The following is a 20667-nucleotide window of genomic DNA, read 5'->3' as shown; positions in this document are numbered from 1 at the left end:
GGCATCCATAGTCAGGCAGTCTGTCTGGCTACAGGCGGAGGAGACAGAAGCAGTGCTGGCACAGGTGTTGCGGGTCTTCCTGACCATCGTAGGCCTCCCTGTGTTAAACTCCCTCTTAAACTCCCCTGTCTGCAGCCCCCTGTCTGCTTTGCTGCCCTGGTCACATATAAGAAAGGGAAAACAGATCTGGGGCTCCTCCCAAAGGCGAACTCCCAGGCAAACCCCCTGTTAGCTGCTCTTGTTCACTGCTCACAGGGTTTGCTGTGGCTGCCTTCTTATAGCGCTGCTGGCTGGTTAGGCCCAGCTCAAAGCCTTTGCCTCCAATCTAATCAGCCCTTAAAGGCCCACCTGGAAGGAAGCTCTCCCAATTCACACCTTGCAAACTGCCAAACACGCTTTCCAACTGCCCCTCTGCAAAACAGATGCTCAGGCCCACAGACAGCTATTCAAACTACCCCTGTCTGCAAAATCAAACAAATGCCCAGTCAGAAATTCAACCCACCAGCTCACAACGCAGCTCCCCAAACGCCACACTCAGCTGAGCTCCTCTAGGTTGCTTTCCCAGGCAAACTCCCTGTTAGTTGCTCCTATATGCAGTTTCTTCCAACCAGTTACAATTCAATTGTTTATACAGATGTGTTCCAATGGTAGAAAAAAGAATTGTCCAAAAATTGTAGTTACTGGGGGTACTTTTTCTTAAAAAGAGGGGTACTTTATTAAAAAAAAAAAAAGGAGGGGTGGGAAACAGTGATCTAAATTATCCGTGAGTTTCAGGGCTTTACTGTCAAGATTTTCTCCCACCTGCTAGTAGCATCCTGCCTCTCCTTCCTTAACACTTGCCCCTTTCAGATGCACTGATGGTTGTCTTGTCTCCCTTCAGACCCTGGTCATCGCTGAGTCAAGGTGTTGTAGAAGTGCAGCAGAGATCCTAGTCAGAAGCTGGATAGAACAATACTGACAGAGTTCAAAGAGTGCCCTTTCCCAGAGCCCGTCCAGAGGGAGTTTTAAAGCTGATGAAATAGAGTTGGGGAGCAAAGTTTCCTGTAAGCTGCATGGTTGCACAGTTTCTCATTAAGCCTCATGCGGAGGCGCAGGGCTGCAGGGGGGAGAGAGATCTCTCTCCAGCTCTGAAGCCACCAGGGAGGAGCGAGAGGGGAACATGCCCCTCCCAGATGACCCAAGCAGGGAGCCTCTCAAGTAAGCCAGAGCCCCAAGCCTCTGCCCTGCACATAGCCCCAGTCCAGTCTTCTCTTCAAGCTGAGTGTCTAGGCAGCCGCCCAGGGAAGGTCCAAGTACCACCCAGCTAATTAGGAGAGCACCTGTAGTCACCCGTAGTGGGCAGCCTCTGTTCCTGTGGGTGGTGCCCATGTCTTGGTCCACATTACAAAATGTACTGTGCCCATGGAAGGAAAAAATTAGAATGCTGCCCCCAGCCTTGAGCTCTCTCCTGCATCCCAAAGCTCACATCCCGACACCTGAGCCTTACCCCGTCCTACACCCCAGCCCTGAGCTCTCTCCTGCATCCCAAAGCTCACATCCCGACACCTGAGCCTTACGCCGTCCTACACCCCAGCCCTGAGCTCTCTCCTGCATCCCAAAGCTCACATCCCGACACCTGAGCCTTACCCCGTCCTACACCCCAGCCCTGAGCTCTCTCCTGCATCCCAAAGCTCACATCCCGACACCTGAGCCTTACGCCGTCCTACACCCCAGCCCTGAGCTCTCTCCTGCATCCCAAAGCTCACATCCCGACACCTGAGCCTTACCCCGTCCTACACGCCAGCCCTGAGCTCTCTCCTGCATCCCAAAGCTCACATCCCGACACCTGAGCCTTACCCCGTCCTACACGCCAGCCCTGAGCTCTCTCCTGCATCCCAAAGCTCACATCCCGACACCTGAGCCTTACGCCGTCCTACACCCCAGCCCTGAGCTCCTCCCCAAAGCTCGAGCCATCCTCCTGTACTCCAATCCTGAGCCCACCCACACTCAGAACCCCTTGGGCCGCATGAAGTTTGTTATATGCACCAATATGAAAGATGTGTGTCCCACATCATGTCTGTGTGTCCCACATCGTGTCCATGTGTCCCACATCACTTCCACGCTGGAGCACCATGAGAAAATTCATTCCTCACGGGTGGGAAAAACTAGAGGGAATGCACTTGGAGCATCTTGGTGGCTCCTTAGTGCAGAGACCATCGTGGTAGACAACCTTTAGAATCCAGCAGGATTGTAAGGTCTCTGAATGCCGCAAGATGGTGCCTGGGGCAGACATAATTAACTTTTCCTTTACAGGGAAGGTCCCTTAGCTTCCTGGGTGTAGAGCAATGGGATTCCACCCCCGAGAGGAATCCACCTCATTCATTCACAGTACTTGCATGAGGCACCTTGGTGAAAACAACTGAAATCAGACAGCAAGGTCTCTGCCCGTTCTTATGCAGTGCTGTTGCATTTCAGAAACCAAGGAGCCCAGATTTCTGCCTGAGGTACTTGCAGGCTGAGGGAGACAGCACACTGGAAGACCAGGGGAAGAAGTGCCCAAAGCAGGGTTTACAAGGAGTTTGATTAGTTGTGTTATGAATTAAAGGAGTTCTTCCTCTGTGCAGCCTGAATGGCAGGAACTGAGCAGGAACGCTTTCAGTGCTGTCTGCTCCCAAGAGTTGTGGGAGATTAGCCATGTTAGAGGCTGGAAATGGGGAAGGGGAGAGATCACTTGATGATTACCTGTTCTGTTCACTCCCAGGACCTTTGGTCCGACCCCATATGGATGTTCTTATGTTGCTGATGAAAGGGAGTAAGCCACAGATTTGAATCTGCTGGCTCATCCAGTCTGGAAGCAGCAGCTCTATGGATGGAGGGGTCTTAGTGGCTTGTTATATAACTAACTTTGGGCTCTATTACAAGATTTTACAAGCCACGCATTTGGAACACAAAGAGAACTGTGGTCTGCTGGCCAGCTGGATTTGGGGTGGAGTGAGGGACTCTTCCTGATCAGAGATTTACCAACTGCAACAGGCTGTGAAGAGCTGAGTGAACAGTAGGGTCTCAACCTTTGCAAGGGTTCTGTGTTCAGAACTCTCGTGAATGTTGATTTTCACAGCTGTTAGGGGAGGGGGAGCTCGGAGCCCCAGAAACGGCAGCCACCGGCACTCCTGGCCCCGGGGAAGCGAGGCCACTCGTGAATAATGAATTCACGAATGTCGAGATGGTACTGTACTCTTGCAGCCTGGGGTTTGAGCCAGCCTGTTTCAAGCTATGAATGTCAAGCCCTTGCTATGGATTACAGTCGGAGAAGTAAGACAGTGTCAAGCACTTGCACCTGCAGACTTAAAATCATAACCTTAGATTAGTCTGAAGTGTTCCTTTGGGTACCAGTCATCATAGTGTGTAGGATGATCTACAGTGTGTCAGATGTGCTCAATAGACTGTATCTTGCTGTCAGTCCCTATGTAGCACAGATGCTGTGAAGTTGACACATTTAGAGCCCAGTGCTGTGTCGGGCATTTTTGGATCTTGCACATGCTGACCCTGTACAAGCACCAAAAATTATGCCGACAGTATGGGTGCCTCAGTCGTCAGTCAGGATCAAACCATGGACCTTCAGTATAAAAAGTACAACCCTCCTGCCGTCTGAACTGTGGGAGTACAGTAAAACCTCGAGTTAGGTGGGTGTTGCGCTCCTGCAAACCCCCTGTAATTCAAATTTTCACGCAAGTCGAGGGGAGACGGGAACCAGGCTGCAGCCTAGTTCCTGACTTCCCGCTGCTTGCAGGAACTGGAAAACTGAGCAGCTATGAGCTGGTCAGTTTCCCAGGCCCCTCAAGCAGCAGCCTGGCTCCCAACTCCCATCCACTACTTGGAGCCAGGAAACTGACCAACGCTCCTGTGCCGGTCGCTTTCCCGGCTCTGCAAGTGGAGGGGAGCCAGGAGCAAGGCTGCTGCCTGATTCCCAGCTCCCCACCACTCTGGGGACTGGGAAACTGCTCCTGTGAGGGACAGTAGCCTGACTCCGGGCTGCCATTCAAAAGTCTGTAAAATACAGGCTTGGTGGGTTACTTTCGACCTTCGTCGTTTGAATGCGAAAACTGTGACGCTCGAGAGGCTCATCCTGGAAACCCGTTTTGCTGACGTCTGTGCACTTACGGCACACAAGGAGTCTGATCTCCAGCTCATCATCAACAAGTTTGCTGATGCCAGTCGCCTCTTTGGTTTGACCATCAGCCTAGGAAAGACTGAGGTGCTGTTTCAACCTGCTCCAAGATCTGGTGTTCTCCCAGCTTCAATCTTTACTGAAGGAACAGAGTTAAAAACAGTAGAGGAGTTCAAGTACCTTGGCAGTGTGGTAGCCAATGATGGCTCCCTTGACAAAGAAATCAATGCCGGTCACTAGGATGTCTGAGAGTGTGAGTGTTGAATCAGTACAATATCCGACAGTCCACTAAACTGAAAGTGTACAAGGCTGTAGTCTTGACCAGTCTCCTGTATGGCTGTGAAACCTGGACCTTGTACAGAAAACGTATAAAACAGCTGGAGCGCTTCCACACACGCAGCCTGAGGGCAATACTGCACATTCGGTGGCAGGACAGAGTTACAAACCTGGAAGTCCCGGACAGAGCCGGAGCCACGAGCATCGAAGCCATGATTCTGAAAGCCCAGGTTTGCTGGACAGGGCACGTCATACGAATGGAGGAGTCAAGAATCCCTAAGCAACTCCTCTACAGTGAACTCTCCCAAGGCAAAAGGAATCAAGGTAGGCCTCGCAAGAGGTATGAAGATTGTGTGAAGGCCAACATTGCTCATGCTGGTTTAAAACCAGATCAGTTACAGCAGCATGCAAAAGACCGACCAGGCTGGCGTGCTCTCGTACGACACGCGTATGACAACTTTGAAGAGCAGTGATGTGCACGCCTCATTGATGCTCGCGAGAGGAAGAAAGCAACAGCAGCAGCTGCACCAACAGAGCCAGGACAATTCCCTTGTCCGTAGTGTGAATGCCCATGCCGCTCAAAGCTTGGACTCCTCAGCCACATGCGAGTCCACAACCGATGAGCCTGTGCAAGCTCAAGACGTCATTGTCAGACACGATGGACTACCTATATATAAGTACACACCCACCCACGCACACTGGTAGTTCAGTCAGTAGAAGACTGTTAGGTTTTGCTGTGGCTAACCTGTGGAGGGAGACATCACACGCATAGCCAGTTACTACAGAGCCATTTTGATCATCACGTAACCCCAGAGGCACTGAGTCCGTGTACTAGGGAGAGTAATGTCTCTGATCTGCAGCCTTGGTTGAGAGCCAGCTGGCCTTTCGCTTATGTGGTAGAGCACAGGGCTTTAGCCCCTATGGTCACAGGTTCATCCCCTTGTGCCAAAGACCTGGGTCTGTTGGCCCTACAATTACATGACATCACATTTTAACAAGGCAGGGTGCACATGTGTTTCAGTGGGGGTTGCCGAACTTTGGTCCTTAGGTTGTACCTGAAACCCCACTAGTTCAGTGATAAAATGGTTCTTTCTTTTCCACATGTTTGCAAGCAGTGCGTGTCACAGGCTAGCCAGGGATTTTGCAGAGCCACAAGACATGTATAAAATGGAGCTTGATCCTTACAGCTGCAAGTTGTGGGCAGGAACTTACAATCTGACCCAGAAAACTCCTGGCATGCCCAGGGTTGTGCAGTGTTGAAGGAAATGTTTTGGAAACCCCAGCTGGCCTCGGAAGCTGCTTGTGAATACTGCAGGCAGCCATTACAATGGCAGAACTGTGCTCCAGTATGAAAAACTGGTTGCAGCAGGTCCGTAGGGTGGAATGTTTGCACACGGTGGCTGCACTATGAAAATACTGTGTTGTGGATCTGTGGGGCTTCTCTGACACCAGAGGTGATACTTAACAGGTACCCCAGAGCTCGTTTTCTTCCCCAGTCACCACCAAAAGATTTCCCAGGAAGACAGCCTGCTCAGAGGAGGGAGACAGCCAGCTCCGAGTATGCAGAAAGCTATTTAATTTGGCCTCAAGCTTGCACAGCCTTTCCCATAGCTGCATCACAACAGAGAGCCTGTGTTATTCTTCGGAGAGCAAATAAGCTGCTCCATCATTTAAGATCTCCCTGCAGTATCCTGTTGATAAGATCTGCTAACGTTCTCAAAGGAAGACTCTGGGTTCAGGTCTGAAATACACAAAGACAGGGCCTGTTTGTTCTGTGTGAGCTTCTAAGGTTTACATCCCAAAGGAAATTAAATGGGATGCCTAGAGCTACAACGGCCTGTCCTGTTTATTTGCTGGAATGTCACCTTTAGTACTGTGCACATCTAATGTTGGTGCGTTAATGTGGTGGTGTACTCTGCAGGCATGGGCATGCTATGAGGACAAAGAGCCTGGGGAGCAGTGTGTCGGAGAGGACACTCAGTACTGATTTTTTTTTTTTGTTTGTTTTTAAATCTTCAGTCTCTTTGTAAGTACGGCAAGAAAAGGAGCTCTCTTCTGTAAAGATCTCTTTGCCAATCACAGGGATCAGACCTGTGCAGTCTCTGCGCTCCTGCTTTAATACCTTCATTTATATAAAATATATTTATTTTGGTTGGGCTAATTTTGCTGGGAGGAACCTGGTGTCAGTTTGTGTCCAGTGTAGTTGCATCTTTAGCCTCTAAATCTCTTGAGGAATTAGATGTGTCTACATGCAACAGTAATGGATGCCTGTCCCTGGCACCCTCCAGAGGGTATGGGGATGAAGACTTTCCCTACCTTCCTGATGTAGCAAACCTTTTTGTTTGAAGATACCTTCCATGCATTCCTGAGTCACAGGCTCACGCCAGACATTTGGCTGTGCTGGGCTGCCACAGCTTTTTTCATGGGAAAGGAAGTACCTGTTCTCCTCCCTCCGCACCCCAAGTGCCAGAGCTGTGCTGGCTGGAAGGCCTTGTGCTCTTGTTTCAGCTGGAGTTAGCTAATTGCTGGTTAAGTGAAGTTAATGAACACAGTTATAAATGCTAGTCTAGATACTCCACGTGCATTTGTTCCAGGGTCTGAACGGTGGTGGTTTACCCTGGGGCTGCACCTTCTGCCCTTTATACTCTCTTTAGCATGTACACGTCCTTCCCTCTCGACCCCCACTTCATTGTTGTTACTGGCTTGCAATTAGATTGGGTCTTTCGGTACCTCTCCTTCCTCTGTCCTTTGACACTTGGGCTCCTTCCCTGTTAACCCTGGATTCTATTCCTATTGCCACATCTGATTTTTAGCATTCCTGCATCCCCACCCCATAGCCTTTTTTCCCCTTGTCGGTATCACCGCTGAATACCTATTTCCTCCTTGCCCATCCACCGGATTGCTGTGGCTGCTGGCTTTTCCCTTGTTTGCTGCTGTGTGGTTTGCTATATCAGCCATATCTTCTTTCTCCTTCACTGTCCACACACAGCTCTGGCACTCGCTGCCAGGCTACATCTGAATAGAAGCTGATCGGCTACACACAGAACCCTAGTGACCTCCATAGAAGACACTGACCAGTCACACCAATGTCTCAGCTAACCATGCAGGTGGCTGTTTCTGAGACTGGAACTCTTCCACTGACAAACCGGTATTTCCAGCTCACTGTGCACCCAGGGCTACCATCTCAGCCATAGACCCTGTGCTCCCTAGCAGAAACCAGTCCTGCTACATGCACATACATGCTTGGGTGTCGCATACCAGCCAAGGGCCCAATGTACACAATCATGTGACGGTAGCCGGAAAGCCTCCTGGGGCGTGTGGGGCGGTGATCTGCTGCCACTAACACCTCTAGGCTCGCCCCGCTGCCCCAACTTCTGCTGGGCTTCAGGACTGGCTGGCGTCCCTGCAGCCCTCACGTAACTCAAATTTTCGCCCAAGTCGAGAGGACGCCATGCCACACGACTAGCCGGACGCAGACTCAGAGCTCTGGTTTAGACTGAGAGCTCCTTGGGGCAGAGATGGTGTCCTACTTTTTGGTGGCCCGTATGCTGGTAGCCTGAGTGGCCAGTGCCCCATCTGTCCATCGAGGGGCTCTTAAGACCTTGGGTCACGGGTTCCCAGTGTACAGCCCAGGGCTGACTAGGGAGACTGCAGCATCAAGGCTGTGATGCACATCCCACCCTGGGAGGCTGTGAGCAAGCAGCACCGGGACAAGCTCCCTTTCGGAGCTGGAGGGAAGGGGGCAGGGGCTGGGAGTGAGTGTTGGCCTAGCTCCTTTTCCGCACCTGCAGCTGGGGACAGTGGCCTGCATGGCAAAGGGACCCCAGAGCTGGGGGGCCGGTGCGGGGGCACCAGGAGAGGAGTGAAGAGCGAATGCAATGCAAGCAGGGAGGTAGGAGTGCCAGTCCCTGCGGGAGCGAGAGATGCTGGGAGCGACTGTCAAAGAGCAGGGAGGGGGAAGGACCACAAGGAGAAGCAGGGAAAGGACAGAGCTGTGTGCTCAAAGATCCCCATCCCCAGTGCCCCTTCACGGCCCCCTGCATGGCGGTGATCTCCATGTCCCCACACGTCTCTGTATGCCACCCCACATCAGCAGGGCTTGCCTTCTTCCTGGCCTCTCAAAGCCGGCCTGAAGAGAAGGGCCGGTGCTCACGCCTCCTGGGGCCACACATTGACTGTTCAGAAAAGGGCTTGGGGGGATCCTGGACAAAGGTGGGCTTTGCCCGTGATACTCAGCGCCGAATCCCCAGCTGTGTCCATGGGCATAGCTGACTTCAGTGGGCTGCTCTTGACTTACAACTTCTGGGGGTCTGGCCTTCATGTTGGGGTCAGGGAGCAGTGTAAGCAGAAGTGATGGTCTGAAGGGCTTCATGTCTGCCAGACCAACCCTGAAAGAAGCCTGGGCCTTCTACCCCACCCAAACCCCTCTCACCAGGGACTAGCATGGTTAACAGGCTGGGGGAAAGGGAGAGCCCTTTATACTCTCGTTGGCCGCTGGTTCCTTCCATGGGCACCTCTGAATGCTGCTCCTGCTGAATCTGTAGTTCTTCCGAAGGATACGCTGTTTAACAAGCCAGGTCCCCTGATCCTTATCCTCCAGGTGCCCAATAGTCAGACTGTGCCCTTTCCAGGCTTTCCCTCCCTGTCCCCCTCCACCCGCTTTAGCCCAATTATACTAGAGACTTAACTTCAGCAAGCAGGATGAAAGTGTCTCTGTTTCCCACTGCCTTCTTTTGCAGTTGTTCTCTTGACCCCCTTTCACCCTCGTCTGCCTCCCTCTCTCCCTCCCTTTGCTCTCCGAAGCTGAGCCTCTAATTTTAGATGGAGGAAGATAATTGACGGTAGCAAAAGATCGCCTTGTAATCTTAGCATTTTTGTGGCAGTTGGTGTTGTGGAGAGAGCAAAGCCAGGAGCTAGAGACCTCAAACCTTTGTGTGGCCAAAGAGAAGCCTGCACAGTCTGCCGCCTGTGCAGAAAAAAGGCGTCTGTTGCTGGGCAATTACACAAAGCTCGGAGGGTAAAAGAGTAAACTAGTGTCTCCCCCTTGCAGATCCTGTTGACTGAAGAGTTCGTAGAAAGGATGCTGGAAGACTTAGAAGATTTGACTTCTCCAGAGGAAGTAAGGCTGCGTTGCTCCCTGGTCTGGCATCTGCCAGCCAAGAGAAAAGTGGCACCGTTTGCATGTTTCGTTAGTTTCGGCAGTTGGCAGCCTGCTCTTCCCACGGCTGCAGGCCCCGCCCTGCCCTTTGAACCTGCTGCCATAAACCAGGCCCCCGGGAAGAGGAGGGACTGCAGAGGCAACTGGGGACTGGCAGCTCTTCCAGTGCAGCCCCAGAAGTGGGGGTGTTGGCCAGCGAGGAGGCTGCGGCACAGAGCACTGATTTAGCGTGCTTCTCCAGTAGTCTCTGCTGGCACGGCTGGGCTCCTGACAGCACTGTGAATGCCACCCGCTCCCAGCCAAAGCTCCAGCGCAGCTCTTGCTGCTACACAGGGGAGCAGCTGGTGCCCCTTCTGCAATGTGGCTGAATGACCCCTTTGCGAGAGCAGTGGGGAACAGACAGCCTGTTTGCTGTCTCTTACTGTTGCTCTTCAGAACTTCTGTTGGGGGCGGGAGACGGGCAGGAGAGGCTATTTAATATCTGCTGCTGGGCCCAAGCTAGTTCCTTCCCCAACTCACATGTGGCACCCAGCCCCCCAGGGCCTGCCTGGCAGTGTTGAGCCGCAGCAGCAGAAGATGCTTTGTGAAGCTTTGCAGCATGCTGAAGGACTTTCCCCATTGTGTGACCCCCATCGCCAGGAGCATTTACCTCCAGTTCTCCCCTTCACGCGTTATAAATAACCCGCCCAGCTTCAAAAAGCCAGGGCAGCAATGACATGTAATATTTTAATCCCCTTTTTTACAGCTCCCTGCAGGCTCTAAAGAAACTTTCCTTGGCTTGTAGAGCCGCCCTCCCATCCGCTGTCCTTCCTCACTTCACCTCCCGGAAAAATCTCAGTGCTCTAACTGTTCAAGGCTGAGCTGAGCTAACGACACAGCAGGGTTACGGACGCTGTGAAGGAGCACAGCAGCGGATCGAGCCCCTTGCTGATAGCATGGGGAAAATCGAGCCAGATCGTACATATTTAAAACTAATGCAAAGATCCTTGGAGCCAGTGACTTGCTAGCATAGGAGTGCCCCTAATGGAGCCCCCTCTGCCTTAGCTAGTGTTCCATAGCATTCTGGGGAAGTGAATGCTGTAAGTGGAGTAATTCAGTAGTGCCAGAGAAGGGACAAGGCTCTGGTTTCCATATTGCTTTGCTATTACTTTTAAAAAATATCTTGACTTATTCTTCTCTGGCATGACCATTTTGAAAGAAAAGCTGGAGGGAGGAGCTGACACATTAGATAGTTATGATCTTTCCTCACCCAAAAGCCTGCAGGGCTTTGTGAGTCACAGAATCCTCATTTAAGAGTTTGGTGTTGACTTTATACATTCCTTGTGTTGCTGATACCACCTTTGTGGGAAAAGAAGTCCTCAATGGAAGGTGAAATGAACACCTTCTGCAGCACCACGCAAGTCTGGCTGAGCATCTCAGAAACTCATGCTGTGCCTTTTATGGTGTTTCTTCACTAATTTTAGAATGGTGGTTTGTGATGTGCACGAGATGTTAGCGGTAGATGGGTCCCGTAGGCTAAATCTGACTGTGATGAAAAAGTAGGGGGCAAGTTGGCAAAGTAGTGTAACTTCCCCCAGTTTTTATTTACTAGAGGAGTAAAATTGAATGCCGTCTTAGAAGCTGCAGGGCAGATGTAACCCCAAAAATGCAATTCTTGGGATGATGAAAGACTAATTTAGACATCCTGTATGACCTAGGCCCACTCTCCAAAACACTTGTACCAATAGTAACAGAGAGGTGGCTGTGTTAGTCTGTATTCTAACACAACAAAACAGCAGAAATGTAGCCCTTTAAAGACTAATAAAATGATTTATTAGGTGATGAGTATTTGCGGGACAGACCCACTACTTCAGATCAATAGATTTGCAATTATTATTGCAATAATAATTTTGGACCTCTGTGCTGTATAACTGAGCCTGGACTGGAAATGCTATAGATGAGCTCTCATGGGACAGACCCACTGCCTCACATCACCTAATAATTCGTGTTGTTAGTCTTTAAAGTGCTACGCTTATACCAAACATAGGGAAGTCTTCCTGCTGTGGCACTGTGCACCGCTACTCGTGTTTTCTTATCACGGCGTTCTCACTTCTTGTTGTAGAGAGCTAGCTGGAGCATACCTACCATGGGGGTCCATTTGCCTGAGCTGCCATTCACATCCCTGTCTGCAGGCTAAACGTTGCCGTGGTTTACACGGACATGTGTGTCACCACTGAACTTCGCCCAAGGCCTTTCACAGGAAAGGAACCCATTGCATCCATTCAGAATTCAACATCTCATTATCTTCCCTAGTCAAGACAGGACCCCAGATCGATGCCGCTGGTCAAATACCTGATACAGCCTTCTATCAGCTGACACAAGCCTGTGGATGCAGCAGAATTTTAAAAAGACAGCAACTCATGTTTTGGCTGCACAGGCTGGCGGTGCCCGGGACCATCCTATTCCCTGAACCTGCTGTCAGGATCAGCTCATTGCATGTTTAGGGATGGGGCAAAGGCGTAGTGGAGACAGGCCTTAAAATACAAGAGGCAGCTCTTAATATGCTGGCTGCTATTGTACATATCCAGGGTTTTTTCCCCCACACTTTCTGTTCTTAACAGCTGTTTCTCCTTCTGCTTTTTCTCTGCAAAATCAGCAGAGGAGCAAAAAGGAAATGGAGCTGGGATCTTTTTCCTCTTCTGAGATGCTTAACCCATAACTCCATGGTAGCCCAAGTCCCCTCTGCCCCACAGACTGGCTTTCAGCTGCTCTGCCTGGGTTTGTCTTTAGTGCAGACGCATCATTCTGTTCGTTCCCTGCCCAAACTAACTGTTGCAAGAACTCTGGCTTCCTCAGATGGTAAGTCGTCTTGTGTCTCCTTGCAGTGGGTGAGTGCGTCACCACCAAACTATTTTTGCCAGAGTTGTTCTGGCACATGCACGTTAAAGCCATGGCCAGATCAGTGCGTTGTAAGAGCTCCTCAGAGATCTGCCCAAGAGTGCCCCACGCTGATTCCAGGAGCGGGGGGTTGGGGTGACTTTCCAGTGCGAGGCTTTGTGGTGTGGGAATGAGCTAGGACTGGATGAACCAGAGCAGCTGTACTAGTCATGACTTCCCCTCTGCATGCAGAAGTAGCCTTCGAAAGCAGTGGTGGATGAAACCATACTTGAGCTAAAGTTCCTGTGTTGGATAGTGCAAACAACACTTAATAGGGCAGGTGTGTGTGTGGCGAGGGGAGGGCGGGACACAAGGCCAGGTACAAGCACTGCAAACTCAAGTGGCTTGTTACAGAGCTTTATTTATGGGGGGGGGGAATGTGGCCCAAGGTCAGTATTCAGAGATGCTGGCGGTCCTCCACCAAGACAGCATGACTCGCAGCTGGCCATGGGAATCATTTTGCCACTTTGTCCGCTCCATACAGACACGTACCACGACATGCACGTCACATGGCCCAGAGAATCTTAAAGCCTCTGCCTGATTCTTGCTTTAAAGGAAACCGAGGGGGCTCCTGAGGCCTGGGGGTAGTTGGAGGAAATACAGTGAAGAGGACAGAGAGAGACTCTTGCAAGCTGCAGACTTTGAGAGACAGGAGAGGGGAAGTGGGTGATGGGAAGAATAACCCTGGCAGAATCTACCTAATGAGATGAAGAATGCCAGGGCTGCAATCTCATAACTTTATTTTGGCAGCGGAGACGCAAACCACATTATCTAATGTCCACTGCTGTCCAAAATACACAGACGGGGATGGGGGTATGTTTTCTTAGTGACCCTTAGCTTTGAAATGTAACAAAACCCAACTTAGCTCTTAAAGGAGGGCTGCCTGCTATCGGAACAGCTCTGCTGTATATGGGTCAGGCTGCGGGGAAGTCCATTAACTGTCTCCCTTTATTGCCTCCTAGTTTAAACTTCCCAAAGAGTACAGCTGGCCTGAAAAGAAACTGAAAGTCTCCATCTTACCAGATGCTGTGTTTGACAACCCTCTGCATTAGAGCTGAATTACACCCTTCCGACATCTGGGAGAGCCAAGTTACTCCGCATGGCCCAGTGACACACAGGGTGATTAATGCAGTCAGAACCATGCCTTCACATAAAGGAAACTGCTGCGCAGCCACTGCAAGCAGAAGAGGAGTTACCCAACACCAACCCGGACAGACCTGGACCGTGCTGAGTCCTTTCTTCCCCATCCTTTCTTGGCCTGAACTCCGAGAACAGCCTGCATATGTACGAGCGCGAGAAACATTTAACTCTGAAAAGTAGTAGTAAGAATTCGTTCCCTATTCTAGCGGGTTGCAGATGTCCTGCAGTCTCAGCCCAGGGTGGATATACTTTTGTACGCCTATATTTACACATGCGCTCCATCTGATGCATACGCATAATCCGTGGATTAAATGTTCTGTACGTCACTCCGGAATCCTTTGTGTTAGCCAAACTTTTACCGACTGCAGAACTGTCCTTCCATGTGCTGTTGTGTCTTTTCAGAAACAGAACGGTGTTCGTGCAAGCTCGGGTGCTTTGACTGAAAGATGAACTCTCCAGTTTAGTCAGAAAAATCCAAACCCTCCCTGCACTCGAATTTGGAAAGGTCTGAGTGTTGAGCTCGCTCTGATTAGCTCTGGTATCGCTGCAAACAGAGGCAACTTTCTTCTCGCACGCACCCTGCCCTGGTGTGTGAATGTACGCATGAGCCCTGGGGAAGGTTGTGACCTCTGCTTTTGCACAAGCAGGAGGAAAAGAGACTATGAGCAGAGGAGGAGCTCCTGTTTACAGAATGTTTCTCTCGGAAGGGATATTGCCTCGTACCCTTTCCTTGCCATTGTGCAGACTCCCTTCCAACTGCGGTGTGTGTGTGCAGACGGGCAGCTCTGAATTGCCTAAAATGGAGATTGTATCCACCCTCCCCATCAGCAGAGCGTAGCCGCTGGCAGAAACCTTTGCTACAAAACCAACCCCACTGGGGGCCTGCTTACGAGCCGGTTGTCCTGAGCGCAGTTCCCTCTCACCGAACTCTGTGTTCGACAACCCGCTGTTGTACTACGTGGTGCGCGAAGGACTCGAACCTTGCTTTGACGATGCTTTAACAAGCAGACTGTGACTGGGTCCCCCAAGTTGAGTTGTGGTGTAAGCTTCGCATTCTGCTTCCAAAGTGCAACTCCCTCTCCGTCTCCGTGGCCTCCCTTAGGCCAAGCTGACACATGCATGCGGAGAGCTTTTGTCTCTCTCTACTAAAGAGCAGATGGGCTTACAACCTACCCCGTGCGTTGCTCCCTCCCCTGTCAGTGCTGGGTTGCTCTCTGAAGGAGATTCACTAGTGCTTTCGAAGACACTGTTCCAGAGTGAATCTATCACTTGGAATGATATGGGTGCAGATTGCTCTTCCTCCCCCTTTTCGACTTACAAGCTGATTGGCTCTTTCTTCATTTATGGTTCTAGACAACAGTCCTCACTGGTCTTAACGTGGCTGTGGCAACAGCTTTTAACAACTGATTGCCTTTGCTCAAACAGCAATGGCCAAAACTGGCCCCAGCCTCACAAAAGGCGGTGGTGGTTGTCTTAATGTCTTCCTAGCCAAGTGGGAATTTTATCAAGATTTTGAACACCTTTTGTTGCTGGTTGATGTCGGCTGCGTAGTCCTGGGGTGGAGGCATGTATTGGGGAGCTGAGACATCTTGCTGTCCTCTGGATTTTCTGTATGACTGTAGGTAAATCACATCACTTCCTCCTCTGCAAATGGGAATAATATTTGGGGGAGGTAGAGGGTGCCTAGTCTGCTAGCATCTATGAAGTGCACAGGGTTCTCAGAGGGAGATACAAGTGTTATTATTTTCATTATTATTTAAGACAAGCTGAATCTGGGTCCTACATTGCTTAACAGCTTCCTTTCTACAAAGTTACGAAAGCAATTTAGATGTAAATGAGTCTGTAATTTTTGCCTGAACTCTTAAGGATCACCTTGAAATCACACTTCTGAAGAGCAGAAATTTCAAATCTCTGTGCCAACGGGAGTCGTCGTATAGTGGCAGATGCATTTACCCAAGGGAACCTGGGCTGGCTTTGTGTCCCATTCAGTATTAAACATGACCGCAGAGCCAGTCTGTTCTCTTAACGTTGGTGGGAGCTGTAGCTGCATCTCTGAGGGCCAGCGGAGAAGAGAAAAGACTGAAAGTTGGCACACAAATCTCCTGGACAAAACTGCCTCCACCCCTCGCCTGACAGTGAAGAAATGGAGCACGTGTGGTCATTTACACGCCCCTCAGAGAAAGGGGGCACTGCAAATTTTGCCCTAAATCCACATTTTTCAAACCGCAGCCCATGAACTGTGGTAGAATGGCAAACACTTGCTGGGGCGGGGTCCAGAAAGCTGGCTGCTTGCCATGCTGCAGTCTCCTCTTCCTCAGGTCCAGCTGCGAAGGCTCATTAAGAGACGCTGAAAGAACAGGACTTTCCTAGGGTGATTTATCCATGTCAGCAACTGCTGCTGTTCCCACAGAAGTCACAAAGGGGCAGAGACCAGGAGGCCATTGTTGAGTTCTCCCCTTACCCTATCTCGGCTTGAGACTCTTGGGGACCTTCCCTTGAGACGAGTGTCATACGGGTGGTAAAATGCCCTCTCTTCAGGGGGTTTGTCCAGATCTGCCTATCTTTGTTCTTCCCTCCTGTTTGACGCGATGGGTTAGATGTTTATTGGCTTCTGAGGGAGCTGACAGAGGACCAGGCCTGGCCTCGACCAAATGGTTAGGTCAATGAAAGTTGCTTTGCATTGACCTAGCTGCGGAATGGTCTTCGCCTAAATTCGACTCCTGCTGGTGAAAATGCCTCCCTCTGCCGAAGGAGTAACACGCCTCCCCAGGTGAGGTGGAGTCAATGCAGTTAGAATGACAGTGTCCGCATGCACGCTGTGGCTTATGTCGACTGTTCTTGACTGTCAGGAGCCATCCCGCAATGCCCCACACTGAACGTAGGCTCTGCCCAGGTGCTCCTGGCGAGCGTGTGCACTGCTGACACAAAGAGCCAAGTGCGCACAAGTATTTTAATAACTGGGGCGGGGAGCGGGGGGGCTGTGTGCCAAAATAAATTAGGTTGAAATAATTTCATAGTGTAGAGATGACTCGAGTGCTTTGGAAATCCCAACGGTATCGCCACTTGTGTATTTTTGTTTATCTGTCGTGTATTCATTTGAAGCCATCAGCATCTGAGTTATGACCCGTTGGCAAGCTAGGTACCTTTCATTTCTAAGACACTTTCCGACAGACCCTACTCTTAAAGCCCAGTCGGTTGCTAGATTCCAGTTCCCTTCAAGGGAAGGAAGTGGGGATCTTCCTAATTTTGAAAATTAAAAAAAAATCACTGCTAAAATAGCAATCTACAGTCTATAGCCAGCATCTCTGACAGGGATTCGCTGGTGAAAGGAAACCTTTTGACACTGTCATGCTCACCTCTCAGTTATTCTAGAACAAGAAACTTGCACATTAATATTTAGAGAGCTGTTCAGCTGAAGATTGCAGTTGTGCCGAAGACCGTTCACTTGGCAGCTAAGCTAGAGCTTGAGTTTTGGTGTTTTCTAGGTGGTTTTTGTCTTGGGCAGTGGTGGAAGGGCAGGGGGGCGACACGTTTGGGTGACAGAGAGAACTTCTGACTATACTTTTTTTAAACAAGGAAATGGCTGGAAGAGAGAAGCAAGTGTTACTTGCAAGGAGGTTTCCCAGGCCGGTTTGGCTGAGAATGGCAGTGCCAGTCATGCTGTTTTTTCTTTAGGCTGGTGGGAAATTTGAACAGGGATTATACAAAAACCAAAGCCATTCGGTTTGTGTTGTCTGGAAGCAGTGAGGTGGATGTAAATCCCCTTTAAAATAAGTGTTTAGAGGTTTCTCTTCTCCTTGCCCCCCAAAAAGAGAGGCATCTTCCAGTGCAGGTAGACAGGAATACTTCCTTATGGGAGACCTGCGATGCCTAAAAAGCAGCATTCCCTGTCAGCTGAGTGCTTGGGCAGCGGCTCAGGAGAGATTCAGGTGCCACCCGGCTGACTGTCAGAGCACCCAGAGCTGGCAGCGGGCGTTTCCCTTGCTGGTGCACATCCACACACGCCATAGGCACCCAAAAATTTATTCCACCTAGGGATGCAAAAAACGAAAGAGGGAACGTTGCTTGCAAGTCTTATATGGCAAGAGCAACCTTCAAACAAGAGCAATCCCAAGAGGTGTAAACCCTCGTCCTCTCGATCACTGTGCTTAAAAAATATTATAGTTGGGGTATTAAAGAAGCCAGGCTCTCAGCAGAAGACAGGGAGCCCTTAAACTGTTGCAATTGGTGTGACCTATAGTAACATTTTCTGGGAGTTAGATACAGAATATCTGCAGTGGGTAATGCCTTTGAGGCCAGAGGTTGGGTAGTTTTATCGTACCCGGATTTTCCAAGAACAGTTTGAGTCTGCGTGCTCAAAGCCTTTCAAATGTTCCGCAGCTCTCGCGCGGCTTTTTAAAATGACCCTCGGGTCACAAGATTGTCCTTGAGGAAATAAACATTTGTTTACAAAACCTGAGACCAGTAGAAATTCTTAGAGGGCAGAATTTAAATGTAATTAACTGCAGCCTGGTTTGTTAGGTAAACCATTGCCTTGCCCTGTCTGTGTCCCTGGTGTGACACCTGTGCCCTTGCAAGCAAGCCTGGAAGTGAAGTTAACTGAAACCAAAGTGAATTTGACTAAGGGCCCGATTCTGCAGAGGGAGCCGTGTGAGCAAATCTTTATTCTAATGCTGAGTCTCAGTGAGGTTAGTCAGGTGTCCAGATCCGCGTTAATGGATCCCTCTTCGTTCTTGGCCCTTGGTCTATGCTGATCGTCAATGCAAAGAAATGCAGAGTCATCACTTGACAAAACACACACAAAAAAAGAGTGTCATTTGTGGTATGTGATACAGAGCAAATGGTCGTATTTGTTTTCCCTGACATTGTCCACAACTGGCTGTCTTGTTAGCAAGTGGGAGGTGGAATTATGATGTGGCTGCTGCTTATCTTGTGTTATAATCATTAACAGTTTACAGAAGTTACTGCTGCTTTTTCCAATCCCCTTGTGCGACTCTGGCTTGTTAATTGAATGCGCTTTATAACTATTAACCTGTGTACAGTGCATTTACCACACCCAGCCAGTCAGCAGCTCCTCCCAGGGACAGTGTTCTTCCAAACACTCCAGTTAGAAACACGGGGGCTGCTCTCACTTTGCTCCAGTGGTGGGCAGAAGCGATGTCTTCTCTTCCTTTTCTCGGGCCTTTTTATCTGCGTGGGAAAGGGTCTCTGGTGCCTAACTGTTCATCTTGCACCTGCTGTTTATTCCCGCCTCGCATGTTCACAGCCCACGTCTGAACCCCCGCTTTGTGGCCTTGTAACTAGCTGCCAGTAAGGACTGCTGTCTCAAATGGGGCGGGCACTGTAACTTCAAGGGCCGGGAAGTAGATTAATGGACTTTTAATACCGGTGCAGATCATTAGATATTCTAGTTTGATTTCATGTACAGTCCGGGCCATAAAATTTCACCCATGTGCTAAATCCCAAAAGTTGGGTGTTCTAAAGCATCTTTGAGATGAGGGCATTAGGTGGAGAATCCCCCACAGGCTGAACCTCTCTAATCCAGCACTCTTTTGTCCAGCACCATGAGCAATCTGGCGTGATTTTATTTAGCCAGACAACCACTTATCATGGGTGGGGCCAAGTTTCCTGGGGTCCCACAAAGTTGGTTTCCAGGCACCCATCCTGGCTCTCTGTGTTCTGTGCTGCTGTTTGGCTCTAATGTACGCCTAACTGTCTTCTAAGTGCACAGTCAGCAGTGGCAGCGTTGACAATGGGACTAAACCCTATTGACCACCCCGTGATCCAGCAAATTCCCTCATCCGACACTGGTCAGGTCCTGAGGGTGCCTCCTGAGAGAGGTTCAACCTGTAGTTCCCTTGGCAGATTTTGCCATGGCGAATCGCCCTCACTGTTAACGTAAAGTGCACCTGATTTCTAGATTTAATTAAGATACAGGGTCAGATTAATGGTTGAGCAGCAGAGATCTCCCTGGTTGGTTAAGGCGAGGGAAGTGGGGGATGAATGGGAAGCAAATGTTTTGACAGAAATCGGTCCTCATAGAACATTTTTGTTCCACGTCATCATGTCCTAACATTTTAAACCTCATTTAGGTTTCTGATACTACTGCAATTTGCAGCAAGGTCTGTAGCAGCTAATTTTTTTTGTAACACCTCCATAGTGTAGTTGTACCTCTTCGTTGTTTCCTTTTGTAAGCTTTCAGTCAGTGCGAGTCCAAAGTTTCAAACAGAAAATAACCCCCCAGCCAGCGGTTTGTTTTCAACTGGGCTCAGTGCTGCCCTGTATCTCTCAGGCAGTTAACCCGTCGTGCAATACGCTTTGCCACTTATTCATTTCTAAGATGATCCTGTTTCTTCGAAAATTGCTTCTAAACCATAAAATCATCGAAAAGGGCCTATTAGCTTAGAAATGTCATTTCATGTCTGCCATAAAGGTGCCCGTTTCCTTCCCTTCATGAGCTAATGGGAGGACGTAGAAGTGTTAAATAATCTTGTGTGCCTCATGAGTCGGTGGAAATTCAAGGTCCCTGATGACAGTGGTACAAAATTATAGACGGGGCCGAGTGGGAACCATTCAAAGGACACTGTCGATGCTCTTTTATATTTTAAATGAGTTAGAAATTCTTCGCGACACCCTCATAAAAGCAAGAGTAAAATTTCCTTTGTCGCTGACCGTTCTGTTTTGTAGTCACTGATTTTTCTCCAGACTTCTCCATTCTCTGCTAGTGAAGCCGTTCAAGCAAAGTGGTTTTTTTTCCCTTCCCCAAGGCCCGTGTTGTAAACACGGTTCTGTAAACACTAGCTGCTGCAGAGCCAGTGGAGGAGGGGGGCAGAGCATTACCCTGAAGTAGGTCCTACGTAAACTGTTGTGGCTGTTGGTTGGTTCTTGACAGTGGAGCGGTTAAAATCCAGGAGCTATTCCGCAGTTAAATAACATCCTGCTACACCCAGAGTACACCCAAGATGCCTTTGTCAGTTTCCTTTTTAACAACATGGAGAATTTCCAGATCCCACCTGTCTTTGGAAAGCAA

The 20667-nt window shown here is 49.8% G+C and overlaps 1 protein-coding gene across 2 annotated transcripts in view; it reads left to right on the top strand.

Moving 5' to 3' along the window:
- Nucleotides 1–20432, top strand: part of SUFU (SUFU negative regulator of hedgehog signaling) — a 126501-nt gene extending 106069 nt beyond the window's left edge. For both annotated transcript variants that reach the window (XM_074999257.1, XM_074999256.1), the window contains exons 11-12: nt 9474–9542; nt 13460–20432. In XM_074999257.1, coding sequence (XP_074855358.1) covers nt 9474–9542; nt 13460–13549 — 159 coding nt within the window. In that variant the 3' untranslated portion in view covers nt 13550–20432. The remainder of the gene's footprint in view (nt 1–9473; nt 9543–13459) is intronic.
- The last annotated feature ends 235 nt before the right edge of the window (nt 20433–20667 follow it).

Source organism: Carettochelys insculpta, chromosome 7 (genome assembly GCF_033958435.1).
Source record: "Carettochelys insculpta isolate YL-2023 chromosome 7, ASM3395843v1, whole genome shotgun sequence".
In the NCBI taxonomy this organism is placed as follows: Eukaryota; Metazoa; Chordata; order Testudines; family Carettochelyidae; genus Carettochelys; species Carettochelys insculpta.
This window is presented reverse-complemented; position numbering and strand designations above follow the sequence as displayed.